Below are 16,590 nucleotides of genomic sequence, written 5' to 3' on the forward strand. Positions count from 1 at the left end.
GGTTACAAATGCTAGAAATGCGCACCTGCCTGCTTAGTAATATCCCATTTATAGCTCAACAAATACTGAGCACCTAGCAGGGTCCTTTTCCGTGGATGAAGGGCTACTAAAACATTTCATGTCCTTGTTTTCATGGGGAACTTGTTGCAGGACAGATCATTAGTAATCCAGCTACCTCTGTGCCCCAGAACCATTCAAACCTTGTCAGAAAATAGAGGAAACCAAACACAGAAAAGCATTAACCAAGAAACAAAAAGGCAGAGCAACTCTTAACGATGTCAGGGCTTAGCCATTCCATCGAGGGCTGAGGCTTTTATAACTAATTAGGCTAAAAAAAAAGATTTAAGACCAGAAATTGCTAAAACCAGAGAAGCCAGTCCAACGTGAAGTCAGATCTGTCGTTCATCAAGAGAAGGACAAGCCAGGGCTGAGGGGATTCCAGCAGGCGCTGTGGCCCGTTCCCAGCTTGAATGTAAACATTATGTTGTGTGTCTGGCATGAGACTGTGAGGAAAACAGCCAACACTACACACACATCAGCTTTACAGAAGAATCAGGAAGCACATTTAGAAACATAAGGTATTTCCAGGGTTGGTCAAAGAACCTGCTGTGCCATCACTCCTTTGTCTTTGCTGCTGGGATTAAAAATGTTGACGGCCAGGCGCGGTGGCTCAAGCCTGTAATCCCAGCACTTTGGGAGGCCGAGACGGGCAGATCACGAGGTCAGGAGATCGAGACCATCCTGGCTAACACGGTGAAACCCCGTCTCTACTAAAAAAATACAATACAAAAAACTAGCCGGGCGAGGTGGCAGGCGCCTGTAGTCCCAGCTACTCGGGAGGCTGAGGCAGGAGAATGGCGTAAACCCGGGAGGCGGAGCTTGCAGTGAGCTGAGATCCGGCCACTGCACTCCAGCCTGGGTGACAGAGCGAGACTCTGTCTCAAAAAAAAAAAAAAAAAAAAAAAAAATTGACAAGTGTCAGTGGGTTGCCCTTATCACAAATGTTAGTACAAGGTCAAGTAAGACTCATGTTAAGACATTTCCTCCATCCAGCCATTCAGTTAGAGGCCGCAGGAACATCCTCTTTACAAGACCAGAGGAGCTCTGAAAAGATCCACCAAAGTTTATTGTATCAGCCCTGAAACAAATTTGATCTTTCAAAAATATAAGTAAAAAAAAAAATAAATAATGGCCGGAAACCTGAAATGCTGAAACTGCTGAAATTCTTTGGTCTTTGAAAAAAATGGAATCAAGCTTAAAAGGGCAAGGAAGGTTGCTAACATTTATTAAGAGCTTATCATACTGGGTACCTGATGTCAACTGCCTTATTTAATACTCATGTTCTGGATGAAAGAACTGACTCCTAGAGGTGAGTGACTTGGCCAAGATCACATGGCTTGTAAATTACAGAACTGGAATAGGAACCCAGGGATGTCCGATTCCATAGTCCATATTTCCTCATGTAGTCTCCTAACGTGCTAGGTACTCGTTAATTACAACAACCAGCTGGTGGTCTTTGAAAAATCTTACCAGTTGGAAAGAAGGATTGGGATAATAGTCTGGAGAAAACTGTGAGTTACAATGATGCTCTGACATCAAGCTAGTAAGGGAAGAAAGTGGGAAGGTAGGAGGTAGAAAGGAGGACTTAGGTGGGGGGTTCTACCATTAGGAACTACTTGTCCGCTCTGATGGAATTAGGCCAGTCAATAGTAGGCGATTTAGAGGCTTTTCTAAAAAGTCTACTCCAAATCAAATCATGAAGCCTAAAGTCCAGATGCCAAGCTGGGCCATCCTGTCCTTACCTGTATGAGATCTTTGTTGTCAGTACTCAGGCCTTCATGTGTGCAACATGACACTTGACCTAGATAAGCCCAATGGTCAGTTTCCCAGGGGCCTGGATGTTGTACACAATGGAGAAGATGAAGTTGCTTGGGGATTTGATGAGGAAGAAGAGTAAGAAAACAAATTGGGGATGGTAGTAGTGGTAATGTGGGGGTTAAAAGTGAAACCACTTGCAGCAATGTGGACACCCCAACAGCCGCAGAAAGCAGGAGGGCTGAGGTGCACGCAGTTCCCTACTGGCCACTGCACACCAGCACACAGGGTGTCTAGCAAGTTGGGTGGGGTCTTTAGGAAAAAAAGAATTGTCTTTTCCCTCAGTCATTTAAGTAATATGTTCAGTTCGACAATTGCAGACATTCAGAAAACACAGAAGACCATAAAAAAAGAACAGACACTATCACTGTTAATATTTGAGTTAATTATATCTTGAGTTACATAATTGAGTTAATAATCTCTCTCTCAATACCTTTTTTCCACTTAATGTTACTTTGTGAGCGCTCCCTCATCATTAAGTGTTTCTCAGTGTTTGAAAACGGGACACTATCTGGGTCTGTCTCTGTTGATGAAACTGTCACCGTGCTGAGGACTCCAGAGGAACTTTGGGGGGCGGGGTATTGTTCTGTTTTACATTTCTTAAAAAACAAAACCAAAAAACTTTAAAATGCCTTTAATCTTCACCATTCTAACATAAAAATTATCAAAGGGAAAAAACCTCAAAGCACTTCAACCCATCTTTTAAACCTGTCTGCATTATAAGGAAGGGAAGTCGTCTCTGTTCCCTGAATTCAGGCAAGCGTGAGCAGGGCAAGGGTGGTGGGCTCCGTGGTTGTGGCCTGGAACGCCTCTGGGAAGGATACAAAGGAAATAATCCCCCCATGGCTTTGGGGCTCCGGGGCTCAGTGGGGAGCCCACATTTCCCTGTTCCCATGGGGTACGCCTTGATTCCTTTGCCCTCAGAGCATCTGTCACATCTGAGACCTGTGCTGGGTGCTGAGGAGGGACAGGGAGCTCTGAGGGTTTTGGGAGCAGTAAGGGAGATGGTGCCTCAATGTAGAAAGAGCATGTGGGGAGGATGAGAACTTGACCTACGAGAGGCGGAGAGGGGAGTCGGTCTGGGAGGTTGGTGAGGGCTCCCAGAGGTGGTGGCGCTGGGGCTGCGCTGGAGAAAAGAGAGGAATTAAAATGAGAGATACTGAGGGAGAGAGGAAGGGACGGGGGACCGGAATATGCCTCTTTGCCCTAAGGACTGTTTAGCCGAAGGCAGTTCAGCAGCAGATGCAGGAAGGAGTCCCTGCTCTCCCTCTGTGTGCCTAAAAACAGGACACAAATTTACAAAGACAAAGGAAAGCCCACTCCCACTTCTTCCAGGGAGATGAAAGGTTAACCAATGAAGAGGACTTTAGACTCTTATTGGCCTGGAGATGGTACTGGAGGAATCTACAGTAACAAGCTAATACACTAACAGGACTTTTGTCTGCCTTTTGTTTTTCTTTTTTCCTTCCACAAGTTGCTGCTCCCAGAGACTCAAAGCCCTTTTCCTTTGTTACTTCTCTAAAAATGTACTTAACTGTTCTTTGTTGAAGACGCTGTATAAGCTGTGAGAACCGCCCATTCCCTGGGTGTCTTGTCTCCTATGTGCATATGAAATACACGTGTTGATAAGCTGTTTTTCTCTTGTTAATCTCTCTTTTGTTACAGAGAAGATGTTGCAACTAGAACTTATGATGATTGAGGGAAACATTGTTTTTTTCTTCTACAGAGGGCAGGGAGCATCCTAGGCTAAGGAGTTAACATGGGAAGGAAATGTGGAGACGTGGCTTTACTGTGGGGTCCTTCTCCCATTCCCTGCTCGGCATGAGGTCTGAGAGTTCAGCACCTCATCTTCTGTCTGCTCTGTAAATGCCAATGAAATGGTGAGGACTGCTGATCCTGAGTCAGTGTCCAGGAGACTTGGCTGGCAGAGACTGCTGCCAGCAGCAAGCAGGGAGTAAGAAAAGTCTGACTTGCCTTGGGAACAAATGAGGTGGCAGCACTTCTGGATTCTGCCCGAGTCCACAGTACCCAGCTCATCCCACCCTCTTCTCTCCAGTACCCAAGCCAGCAATGATGCAGTGAATAAGATGAAATACTAATCCCATTGGAGCACAGCCCTACCTTCCAGCCAGCAACTTCGGGGCAGAAAGAGTCAGCCGCCAGCTTGGGATGTAGGAGTGGCTCATCTCCAGTGCCTGGTCAGAGGTGAGGTCACAAGCCTGCTATGGCCCTGCGTATCATGACCTGCATTCTGGCCCAGAAAAGGAAACTCACGCTTCCCTCGCGGGATCAGGACCACCAATTGCTGCCCATGTCACCTGCCAGTCAATGGGGCTGGAGTCGGCAGCTCTTTCAGCCCAAGGCTCATTGAATTCTCAGTGGTGGAGAGAGAACACTCAGAAAAGCCCCACCAACCCAGACACAGACAACAGAAGGGGAACGGCCAGAAACCCAAGCAAAGGAAAAGTAAAAGAAAGTCAGAAATGACAAGAAGGAAAGGATGCGGATAAGGAAAGGGGATGGAGCTAGAGGTGAGAGAGAGGGGATGCCTGCCCTGCACCCGCTGCCCAGAACTCAGGGCGTAGCTTGTATTTCCTTTGTGTTTTGGCGGGTCAGCCTGAGTACAGGTCATTACTTGGCTCCCGCTTTTAACATGGCCGATGTGGAAGACACCCCTGGCCCGGTGCTCGGCCCTGGAGAGCAGGCAGCAGGACGGCAGTGGTGGGGAGGAACAGCTGCGGTGAGATGCAGTGGGAACCGGCCCCAGGGGCCAGTCACAGCCTTCTCTGTAGAGATCAAGAAAGAAGGAAAAAGTCTCTTTCTGCAACGAAGCGCTGCCCTCTGGAAAAATGGGTTTGTCCAATAATCCTGTGGATGTTTTGTATCCCAAGGTAACCCCTGAGCGGCCCTTCCCTCCTCTCCCAACTCCATGCCTCTGACACAGAATGTACAGATGCGTCCTGAGGCCTGTTCTGACCCAAATGCAGCGCTCCTCTGCCAGCCCTCAGAGGCTTCTCACATCTGCATCCTGGGGAGTTCATTTCAGCTTAAACAATGAGCATCTGGACTTTGCATGATGGAACTGTAACAGTACATAGAGTAGGTGAAACCTAGAAATGCTAACTTTGTGGTACATTTGTGTGCCATGCTTTTACATCGACACCTGCTATGAAAAGTACTGAAATAGATGAGTGTTCAGAGAGACCTATTTAAGAAGGGGCAACGTAAGTGCTTATGCTATCTTTTCTTTTAAGCTTAAAAAAAAAGTCGATCCACTATGAGTGAATCAGCGTACCATCGCGCATGCCAGGTATGTTTCTGATTTTTCTACTCCTAGCTCACAGGTGGATGTGAAACAGCGGCTAACGCCTCATGGGGAAGTTTGCAATTTTGTTTTTTAAAATGCCCTCTAGACCCATACTTGACCGTTGTGGTGTTTCTCATTTTGTCCCTGTTCCTTATTAGAAAATTTAGCACCCCCAGCTGCCCATGACACCCAGTCAGGCCTCAGAGACCTGGGTCAGCAGACAGGCAGCTGAAGTGGGTGGTTTGGTGAGAAAAATATCAAAGACCTTTTTTCTCCTGATCCCCTTTCATGCCAGTGGGTGGAAGGAAGCAAGAACTTCCTCAGCTGGAGGCTAAGTACCCTACCACACTCACCAAATGGCTCTGGGAGCCGTCTGGGGCTTTTACAACTTCAAAGTGGTCTCCCGTGAGCCACCTGCAGGGCCATCCATTGGGGAAGGTGCTTGGCAAATAAATAGGTTGACATATTTGATATTCTGTTCTGATGGGTCCCCCAATATGACATGAATTTGAAGACTATCAAAGACATGATCCTCCTACAAAAGATCTCTCTTGACCGCCAGGATCCCAAGTAGGTGAGCAGAGGGGAAAGCCCCGGTGGTGGGTGAGCACTGCCCTGAGGGCACCTGTGTGCACGCAGGGGTGAGGCCCACGCACTCTAATGCAGGAGAGGGGAGTGTCTCCCCCCAGCCCATACACTCGCTTTAAAATCAAGAAAGGGCTGCTACCTTCCATGAAGCTTGCCCTGTTTCCATGTGGTTATGCCAAGCACGCAGCACCTCTGTTACCTTGTATCTCTTTTTGCATCCAGGAACTGGGCAGGCAAAAGGCTTCTCTTCCCCTCCATTCATGCACATGGAGCTGAGGATGGCTTCGGAGCTGATGGCACTCTCTGTGGTCCAGGACTCATCACTGTCCGACTCCTCATAGTCCACCTCCTCCTCGTCATACTCGCTGCCTGCAGGACAAGAGAAGGGCAAGGACTGTCAGGAGCGCTCATCTCCCCACAGGTTCACCTGGCCACTCCCCGGACAGGAGACATGGCAGTGGCAGCGCAGCGCTGACGCCCAGGGAGAGGGCACTCGTGGCACCAAGGGACTGAAAACACGGCTATTCCCTTACAACCCTGAGAGCAAGAGCCCTGCGTTCCCACCTAAGAGACCAGGGCAAGGGCTTCCCAGCAATTCACGGCTAGGAGTTGGCGGAGCAAGAACATTAACTCGGTTCTACGGCAGCCCAGCCTGTGGCTGCGAAGGCACAGGGAAGACTCGCTCTGGGGCCAAACCCAAAAATAAGCAACGATGACAGGCTCCTCATACTCCCCCACACTAGTGCCTGACAATCCCAAAGGAGCAGAAGAACCCTGTCCCCTTCGCTTTATGCTTTACTGGCCTAGTAAACGCAAAAATCTCCAGGGTCGGGGGTTACGCTTTGGACTTCTTAGGCATTTCCAGTAGGAATGAATTTCAGGTGTTTTTCTTTATAGATTTGAGCTGGGAAATTTGGAACTAAAAGAGGGTTACCCTCACGCTAGGGAGCAAGAAGCACAGAAGGCCAGGAGCTCTGAGGGTAAATCGCCAGCAGCGACTCGTCCTGGAAGACGAAGCGATCCTCGACACACGCAGTCCCAGGCACTGCATCTGCCCTTCAGCTCATGCGATGCTGCCTGCTAGGGCTGGCCCATCGCAGTCACGCAGCTCAGACAGGAAGCAGGGATTCTCTTATATTCCTAAGGGTGAAGAGCTCTGCTAAGAATCGAATTGAAATAGACTCTACTGACTTCTGTGCAAGACGGCAGGGATGGAGAACCACTTCAACAGGCAGCCTCGCTTCGCTCTTTTTTAATGAGGCCCAAAGCCATTTATTTGGAGCTTTTGCACAATACAACCCTGAAGGACGTAATTCTACAGATCATAAACAGTGTAAAATAATATGTTGACAAGTCCTAATGCATTTACAAGCCCCGTGGAATAAATAGGAATTATAGCACAACATTAATAAGAATTATATGGTAGCAATTACAGTTGTGAAATTCATCCCCCAGGTGTGAGGCTAAATTGTACCAGGGGCCTGCCTGGGTGCTTCAGGGGCTTACTCTGCTACATCAATTATTTCAACACCAAATATTGGCACTTTTATTGGGTTTCATTTTAATAGGCATTAATAAGATTGTTTGAAGAGCCAGTTGAGCCAGGAACAGGGACGCCAGCATCTGAGGCTAAAAGTTGAAAGGAGCCAGGAAGGAAGAAAGGGACCTGAAGTTTATTGAGTGCCTATTATGTTTCAGGCACATTATATGCATTATCTCATTTAATCCTCCAGTAACCCTGTGAGGTGGGGATTACTGTCACTTTTATACACACGAGCAACTGAGCCCCAGTGAGGTTAAAACGCTTATGCATTCTGAATTAGCCATTAAGGGACAGTGTGATTTTCCCCCATTGCTTCCCAGCCCCCAGTGCCAAGCTCTTCTGAGGGGTTCCTTTTTAATCCCCTTTGAGTTGCTGGCTCTTCACCATTTAATACTGAGATGGAATTCAAAGCAGTCTGTTTTGAAGTCTGTTAGAAATTCTTGGGTGGTGCAGAAAAAACAATTTGGCAAACATGAAGCTTTGGAGTTAAATGTGGGTTTCAGTAAATTCCGCTGTACTTGGCCATAGCTCCCTAAATCAAGAGAGCCGGTTTGGAAACGCTTGTACCAGGCGACACAGGGGTACCGCTCTGCCACGCTGCTCAGGGTCTGCCCTGGAGCAAATCTTGAAATCTGTTTTTAAGTAGGGCATTGTTTAAGACATTTTACTCTTAAACAAATGCCACATGCTGGCGTCCTTTAACTTGCTTGTTAGAAAACTATAAATGCTATTTCGCAAAGCTCCTCCAGCGGGACTTCAGAAAGTTAGAATGACTAATTAATCCATCTAATTGGGCTAATTTGTTAACCTCGATACCAAGAACCACGAAACATTTAGAATGGGGGAGGTTGGGGCACCTCAGACCAACTGGGAGCTTAATGAAGCCCAACAGAAGACAAAACTTCAAAACTCCACTGGATCAAAAGCGATCAGGCCGAGGGGCTGAAGCTGCCTACACCGTCTCCGTCTCCAGGGAAGGCGCGTGGTATCCAGCCCCAGGCAGCGCAGGCAGGGGCCACGCAGCTCACGCTGCAAGCTGGAACACTTCTGAGAGGGAAAGGTCGTGTGGGCCGACAGGTGTAAGCTGGGACTGTCCCAGGCAAGGTGAGACACACACCACTCAGCAGCTACAATCAAATCCTTGGGTGAAACTAGTCATCTCCCTCAGTTGCAACAAGATGGACTTTTGTTTATACTTAATTTTATCCTCTAACAGAGAACATCAGCACAGACCTGGGCTCATGCCTTTGCTTTCATTAGCTGAAGGACAAGCCGCTTGGCTTTTATTTTCTCTTTCATGAAATGGACACAAGTCTGTTCCTTGCAGGTTGAATTTAAGGATCAGAATGAGTGTGTACAGAATACCTGGGATAGGAGGACTTCCACAGAGTATGAGCTGAAAACAAGCAAGGCAGTGTAAGCAATGCCATCTTTGTAATCACATTACATAGACATATTCCATATAAAATAAGATTATCTTTAGAAGGGCCTTTTGTGAAACCAAACAAGATAATTCCAAAAGGGTTGGGAATCCCTACTGGAAAAAACACAAGAGAGACTCCAGGACCAGACGGGCCCCATCTGCTTTAAGCTCAAAGAAGGAGCAAAGCACACTACAGCCGCCACCTCCATGAGTCTGCAGAGGCCGGGAGGGAGCGCAGCTGGGGCTCAGAGCATGGTGAGCCAAGGCAAGTGACGCTACCTCCCTGAGCTTCAAACTGCTCAACTGTAAAATGGTGAATGCCTGCACGCACTAAGGCTATTGTGAAGAATAACTGAGTTCCTGTGTTTAGGACTCCGGACAATGCCTGGCCCATGGTAGGCATTAAAGTAGTATATGGCAAGAAAATAAAATGCTATGTGAGCTGTTTATCTCATCTACTGTTCCCTTGCTCTCTTGAGAACAGTCCCCTTTTTAAACCTGAGGAACATGCTGGGGTTCTACTACAGCTTTTCTTATTGTACCCCAAATGCTCCCCTTTTATTAACCAGGTGTCCACAGCACCAGGCGGCAGCCAGAGGGCCTGGGGCGGGCAGCGTAGGGGCTGTGGGACCCGAGTCACAAGCGCTCAGATGCTGGCACCGATTCGTGTCCCTGGCAGGGCGTGGGATGTCCTGCAGAAAACTTTTGAGGCCAAAACACAACTGCTGTTAGTCTCCTTTCAAACATTTTAGAACTCTAGAAAGAAATACCCTAAAACTAAAGTCACCAGAGCTGCTGGGCCAGCCTTTGTCCTCTGCTTTATCCATTTCCTCATGTCTTCCCACAAGAGGAAAATAAATCCCAAGCTCATTCATTCATCTTCAATTGCTGCTTCAGCTGCTATCTCAACACTCACTGCAGAATGAACAAATCCCTAGCAGTCTCCACACCTTTGCTAAGGAACTCCTTCTCCATTCCTGGAAAGCAGGAGGTGGCAAAGCGGCTTCTCCTAGCAACACCCTCCCAAGTTTTTACTCCTGTGCTTCAATTAATAAAAAATCGTGAGCACCGCCCTGAGTATGAATGTGTATGAATATTTTTATTATAAATGTCATATATGTATTAATATATTATTGCAGAAACCACATCTGTAAAGAAGCAAAAAGGGTAGGGATAAAATAAGTATAAGTATCTTAATACAGGAATAGTTTTAATAAATTATTTCTAAGTAAGTATAAAGATTTAATACGCCCTTCTCGCCCCTCACTTTGAGCCCACTGCCCTGCATGCCAGCTGGGGCTTCAACGGGGCACATCACAGTCTGCACTGAGGCTATCAGGTTGAAATGAGGCTCTGGGCTACTCTAGGGGAAAATGAGGGGACCTTAAGGATGAATACATTCATTTATTCACATGGCAAACTTTTACCCAACACCTGTCATGAGTAGAGTTGGTGATCATTAGGTCCTGTCTAAACGCTCCCCCATAAGCCAAAGGAGAAGTACGGGGTGTCCCGCCAGGAGACAGAAGATCATGAGGAAATGAAATGATGTTCTTGTTTTGTGCCTCACACCATCCCAAGACAACAAATGTTAATTTCCACACAATTTTCGAAACAACAACAACAAAATATATATAAAGTATTTCCTTAAAAGAGGGCAAAAACAACCATGTGTATGTATAGTTATAAGCAGTTGGGGCAGGAAAGATCTTTGGAGTGTGAGAGGCACAGAAAGAATCTACCCCTTTGGGGCCCAGAGTGGGCATCTGGGGACAGGCTGGCAGGTGTCCTCAAGGCCACCCTCTTAGCAAGCTTTGCTGGGGAACCCTGGACTGTGGTGTCAGAATGTTGCAACTGGGAGGAACTTGCACACCACTGAATCCCACACTCATCTTGGTGTCTCAGAAGTTAGTGACTGGGGCTGGGCACGGTGGCTCACACTTGTAATCCCAGCACTTTGGGAGGCCAAGGCGGGTGGATCATGAGGTCAGGAAATCGAGACCATCCTGGCTAACATGGTAAAACCCCATCTCTACTAAAAGTACAAAAAAATCAGCTGGGGTGTGGTGGGTGCCTGTAGTCCCACCTACTCGGGAGGCTGAGGCAGGAGAATGGTGTGAACCCGGGAGGCAGAACTTGCAATAAGCCAAGATCATGCCACTGCACTCCAGCCTGGGTGACAGAGAGAGACTCTGTCTCAAAAAAAAAAAAAAAAAAGAAAGAAGTTAGTGACTGGGGGTGGCAGTGGGGAGGGTTAGTGGGTACAAAATAAATAGAGTAAGACCTAGTATCTGTTAGCACAACAGGGTGACTTTAGTCAATAACAAATTGTGTATGTTAAAATAACTAAAAGAGTATAATTGGATTGTTTGTAACACAAAAGACAAATGCTTGAGGGGCTGAAGACCCCATTTTACATGATGTGATTACACACTGCAGACCTGTATCAAAATATCTCATGTGCTCCATAAATATATACACCTACTATGTACTCACAAAAATTAAAATTAAGAAATTCAGGCCAGGCGCAGTGGCTCACGCCTGTAATCCCCGTACTTTGGGAGGCCGAGGTGGGTGGGTCACGAGGTCAGGAGTTCGAGACCAGCCTGGCCAACATGGTGAAACCCCATCTCTACTAAAAAATATAAAAATTAGCTGAGCGTGGATGAGTGCCTGTAATCCCAGCTACTCGGGAGACTGAGGCAGGAGAATCGCTTGAACCCGGGAGGCAGAGGTTGCAGTGAGCCAAGATGGTGCCATTGCACTCCAGCCTGGGTGAAAAAAAATATAGAAAAAGAAATTTAAAGAAATGTTAAGTGACTGGCCCACAGTCACACAGTGGTCTGTAGCCCATTCAGGGGGCTTCCCTTCTCCAGGTCTACCTCATGATGCAGGATTCTAAGCAGGAAAAGATCACGCTATGGCCTGCACCCATTCACATTTCCTCTCTCCTCCACCCCACCCTTTCTAGCTCTAAATCCCAGGATGCTTCAAGGGAAAGGGACAAGGTGCTAAGAAAAAACCTGTTATGTGCCAACCACCTCTCCCGATACATTCCTGTTTGGGGGTCCAGAGGAACGCTTTCTCACCACTACCACAAAGCTCTCTAGCTTCGTTCATCCTACATACCTACTACTTTGTAACTTCTAAGCTACATCTCCCCATTTCCTCCCTCTACCCCATAACCACTGTTTTGTTCCCTATCTCTGCATATTTGACTTTTCCCGCATATAAGTGAGATCATGCACTAGTTTTCTTTCTGTGTCTGCCTTATTTCACTTAGCATAATGTCCTTCAGGCTCATCCATGTTGTGGCAAATAGCAGGATCTCCTTTTTGTAAGGCTGAATAGTATTCCTGTGTGTGTGTGTGTGTCACACACACACACACACACACATTCTTGGTGCATTCATCCACTGATGGACACGTTGGCTGTTTCCAATTCTTGTCTACACTGAGTAATGCTGGGAGAACATGAGAGTACAGACATCTTCCTGAGGTGATGATCTCATTTTCTCTGGGTATATATCCAGAAGAGGGATTGCTGGGTCATATGGCAGCTCTGTTTTGCTAACACTTGTTATTACTTGTCTTTTTGATCAGAGGTGTCTGAATGGGTGTGGTCTTTTAAGTGATAGCTCATGGTGGTTTTGATTTGCATTTCTCTGATGCTTAGTGATGAGCACCTTTTCATATTCTGTTGGCCATTTTTATGTCTTCTTTGGAAAAATGTCTGTCCAGGTCCTTTGCCCATTTTTAAAATCAAGTTATTTGTTTTTCTGCTATTGAGTTGTATGAGTACTTTGTAAATTGGGCTGTTAACCCCGTATCAGATATATATGGTTTGCAAATATTTTCCCCAATCCATAGGCTGCTATTTCATTGTGTTGATAGTTTCCTTTGTTGTGCAGCTTTTTAGTTTGTAGTCTCATTTATTTTTTATTTTTATTTTTTTGAGACAGAGTTTCACTCTTGTTGCCCAGGCTGCAGTGCTATGGAATGATCTTGGCTTACTGCAACCTCCACCTCCTGGGTTCGAGTGATTTTCCTGCCTCAGCCTCCCAAATAGCTGGGATTACAGGCATACACCACCACACTCGGCTAATTGTGTGTGTTTTCTTTTTTTTTTTTTTAGCAGAGACGGGGTTTCTCCATGTTGGTCAGGCTGGTCTCGAACTCCTGACCTCAGGTGATCCACTCGCCTCAGCGTCCCAAAGTGCTGAGATTGCAGGCATGAGACCCTGTGCCCAGCTATGCAGTCTCATTTATTTTTGTTTTTGTAGACTGAACTTCCGGTGTGATATCCAAAAAATTCATTGACAAGGCTCATGTCAAGTTGCTTTTTCCCCACGTTCTCCTGTTTTCTAAGAGTTTTACAGCTTCAGGTCTTATATCCATCTGGAGTTGATTTGTGTGTATGGTGTAAGATAAGGGACCAATTTCATTCAAGTGTATGTGAAACCCAGTTTTCCTAGCACCATTTACTGCAGAGATTATCCTTTCCCCATTGTGTTCCCTTTGTGCCCTTGTCAAACAGTAGTTGAATACATGTGGGCTCTCTCTTCTGTTCCCACTGGTCTATGTGGTTGATTTCATCCCAGTACCATACTGTTTTGATAATCACCTTTGCTTTGAAATATAATTTTTATTTTGAGATGGGGTCTTGCGCTATTGCCCAGGCTAGAATGCAGTGGTGCAATCTTGGCTCACTGCAACCTCTGCTTCCCAGGTTCAAGTGAGTTTCCTGCCTCAGCCTCTTGAGTAGCTGGGATTACAGGCACCAGCCACCACGCCCGGCTAATTTTTGTAGTTTTTGTGGAGACGGGGTTTTGCTATGTTGGCCAGAGTGGTCTCAAACTCCTGACTTCAGGTGATCCGCCCGCCTCAGCCTCCCAAAGTGCTGGGATTACAGGCATGAGCCACTGTGCCCAGCCTGTAATATAATTTTACAAGACTAGTGCTCTAACCACTGAGCTATGGAGCCCATGTGCCTGTAATATAATTTTAAAGCAGGAAGTGTGATGCCTCCAACTTTTTCATTCTTAGGATCACTTTGGTTATTTAGAGTCTTTGTGGTTCCATATCAATTTTAGGATTGTTTTTACTGTATCTGTGAAGAATGCCATTAGGATTCGGATAGGGATTGCACTTATTTCATATGGCAACTTGGGTAGTATGGACATTTTAAGAACATTAATTCTTCTGATCCATGAGCAAGGGATATTTTTCATTTATTTGTCTTCTCCAATTTCTTTCATCAATGTTTTATAGTTTCCAGTGTACAAATCTTTCACCTCCTTCATTAAATTTATTCCTTTTTTGATGCGATCATAAATGGGATTGTTGTGTTGATTTCTTTTTCAGCTAAGCTGTTATTTGTGTATGGACATGCTACTGATTTTTGTATATTGATAATGTATCCTGCAACCTTACTGAATTCATCTTCCTCTGTACTTAAAAATTAGTTGGATCAGATTTGTAATTCTGATGAAACAATCCTCTATTAGAGCAGAATGCCTGCAGAGATCTACCTTTCAAAAGGATACAAGGTTTAAGGACACAAAGGATCCACTGGCTGTGACACTGGGTGAGTGCGACAGTAGGGTGGAGAGTCAGCCCAGCAATCCCTTTTATTGGGATGGTTGTTTCTGCTGATGCTCCGGTGAAAGTTCCACGGTTTTGAGGCCCGATTATTTTTTAACAAACAAATAGGCAGATTGTACGAATGTGTATATGTCATGGCAGTCAAAATGCCTGTTTTTTGTTTGGCCTCCTTTTGCTCTAAGCCATTAGCTCCTTAAATTCTGGCACTTGCCGTTATACCCAAACCTACCTGTGCTTACTTGATTTTTTAGTTTGGTAAAAATTCTAGCTGCCTAAGAATAGGCAAATTTTGTTTTACACGTGCATTTAACCAGAGAAGTGTCTTTGTCATTTAGGCTTGAGGTGCCGCCTATGAACCTGGCCCTAGGAGAGGTGCTTTCCACATCACCAGCCTTTGTCTCTCCAACTGATCAGAGGGGAGAGCTAGGGTGCGGGAGGGTAAGGGATGTGCCACAGGTCACCTGGCTAGCAACAGGCCCATCAGGTCTTTGGTTTCAAAATTTGTGCTCCTTTATTTTTAAATTGAATATCCCCTGTATGATGGGGAGAACAGAGACGCGACAGACAAAGCAAGGTCCTGGAGATGGGCTGCAGAGAGAGGAAAATGAACACAATGCATGGAGTTGCTCAAAACCACATGTGGTGCGCAGTGTGTGAGCAGGTGGGAGCAGCGGGCTAAGCCTCATGACAGCCTGTGATGGGACCCTGCCATCCAGGTGGCTGTGGTCCAGTTTTCCAAAGGCAAAGGACAAGAGCTGTCTTTGTAAGGCTCTCTGTAGTCTTAGATATGATTAATCAATTTTAAAATGATGTTCACTAATGTTAGGGTTTCTGAAAGAAAATGTAATTTAACCTGACACTATCACATACAAAAATTGGCTGCCACTCATCTTTCTTGGGTTGAGTTTTCTATATTCATACTCCATGGTTTCATAACCACTGTGGTGGGAGCCTGGGATGGGCAGGACAGCAGCCAAGAGGGGCGTCAAGAGCTCATTTCAGCATGTCAGTTGGGGAAATGACCAAAACCAAGGTAGGATCCTTGGTATCTAAGACAATTAAATACCACAGGATGGCCAGGGAGGGTTGTTGGAAAAGGAGGTAAAAATCAGTGTCAGTTTCATGAATCACATGAAGAAACTGAGGTGGCCTGGAACTCGTGCATGCACATGCGCGCACGCGCACACACACACACACACACACACACACACACAACCCCCTCTCTTCCCGGCCGCCCGCCTACACTGAGCCCACATCACCATCCAGGGGCCTTGCCGGGTGCTTCTGCCACATTTGCTCTCTCACTGGCCACAAGAAGGTTTCCAATCTTGCCCACTCTCGAACCTCTGCCCGCACTTCCCTTTGCTGACTCCTTACTCTATGGAGATGGCCCAACTCTGTTTTACTGCCTACAGAGTTCTCATTCTTTGTAGTCATAAACATAAAATAGTGACATACAGATAAAAGTCAACCTTTTCCAGAAACCCAATATGCCACATTTTTCTTATAATGCATATCATTAATATTCATGTGAAAGTGGTAACTGCGGTGACAGCAAATTAAAACTTTCCTGGGGTATCAAATTCTGGCAAATACATTAGCAAAGAGTTGCCTTTCTGTCTTATAGATTTATCATTATAAATTAGCTTTAATTGGTACTGACCCACTTTATAGGAGCTAAAGCAACAATAGTCGAAATGAATTGGCAATGAGTGATTACAATGAAAGACACATTAATGGCTCATGGGACCACAGGCCATGCCTGGAAAATTCTTGACCTCTTTGTTCCTGGGCCTCAGCTCATTACTGGAACGTCATTCTGTAGTTAAGGAGGAACCTGTTTCCTCCTGAACTATGGAACTGCTCCTGGTTCTCCAAGCCAGAAGTAATAGTTCCGTAGGACTTTACACTTTCTAATGAATTGCCGTACCGGTGTTGGATTCATCTCTGGTATTTGGAGTTCTGGTCATTATTTGTGATTACCTCACAGTCCCCAGGACACTGCCAGAGCCACAAGGAGCCACTGGACATGTGTTTGTTGAATTAGTGAATGAGGCAATCGAGTTCAGAGGGGAAGGAGGCCCCAAGATTACACAGCTTCAACTCTTGACTCCCACTAATCTTTTTTTAAAAAATTACTTTATTTCACTTGCCTGCTTAAACCCTCCAGTGGCTTCCCACAGCAAAGAGCAGCCCTGGGCCTCATCATGACCTTTTTCTTTATCAAGGTTTCTTTTTTTTTTTTTTTTTT

General features: G+C 46.0%; 1 protein-coding gene across 3 annotated transcripts in view; it reads right to left on the reverse strand.

Annotated features, from left to right (window-relative positions):
* The window catches only part of JAZF1 (JAZF zinc finger 1), a 361,747-nt gene that overhangs the window by 4,985 nt on the left and 340,172 nt on the right, over positions 1 to 16,590 (reverse strand). For all 3 annotated transcript variants that reach the window (XM_011938599.1, XM_011938602.1, XM_011938601.1), the window contains exon 4: positions 5,970 to 6,139. In XM_011938599.1, coding sequence (XP_011793989.1) covers positions 5,970 to 6,139 — 170 coding nt within the window. The remainder of the gene's footprint in view (positions 1 to 5,969; positions 6,140 to 16,590) is intronic.

The sequence above is a fragment of the Colobus angolensis genome, unplaced genomic scaffold (assembly GCF_000951035.1).
Source record: "Colobus angolensis palliatus isolate OR3802 unplaced genomic scaffold, Cang.pa_1.0 Scaffold175, whole genome shotgun sequence".
NCBI classification, from domain to species: domain Eukaryota; kingdom Metazoa; phylum Chordata; class Mammalia; order Primates; family Cercopithecidae; genus Colobus; species Colobus angolensis.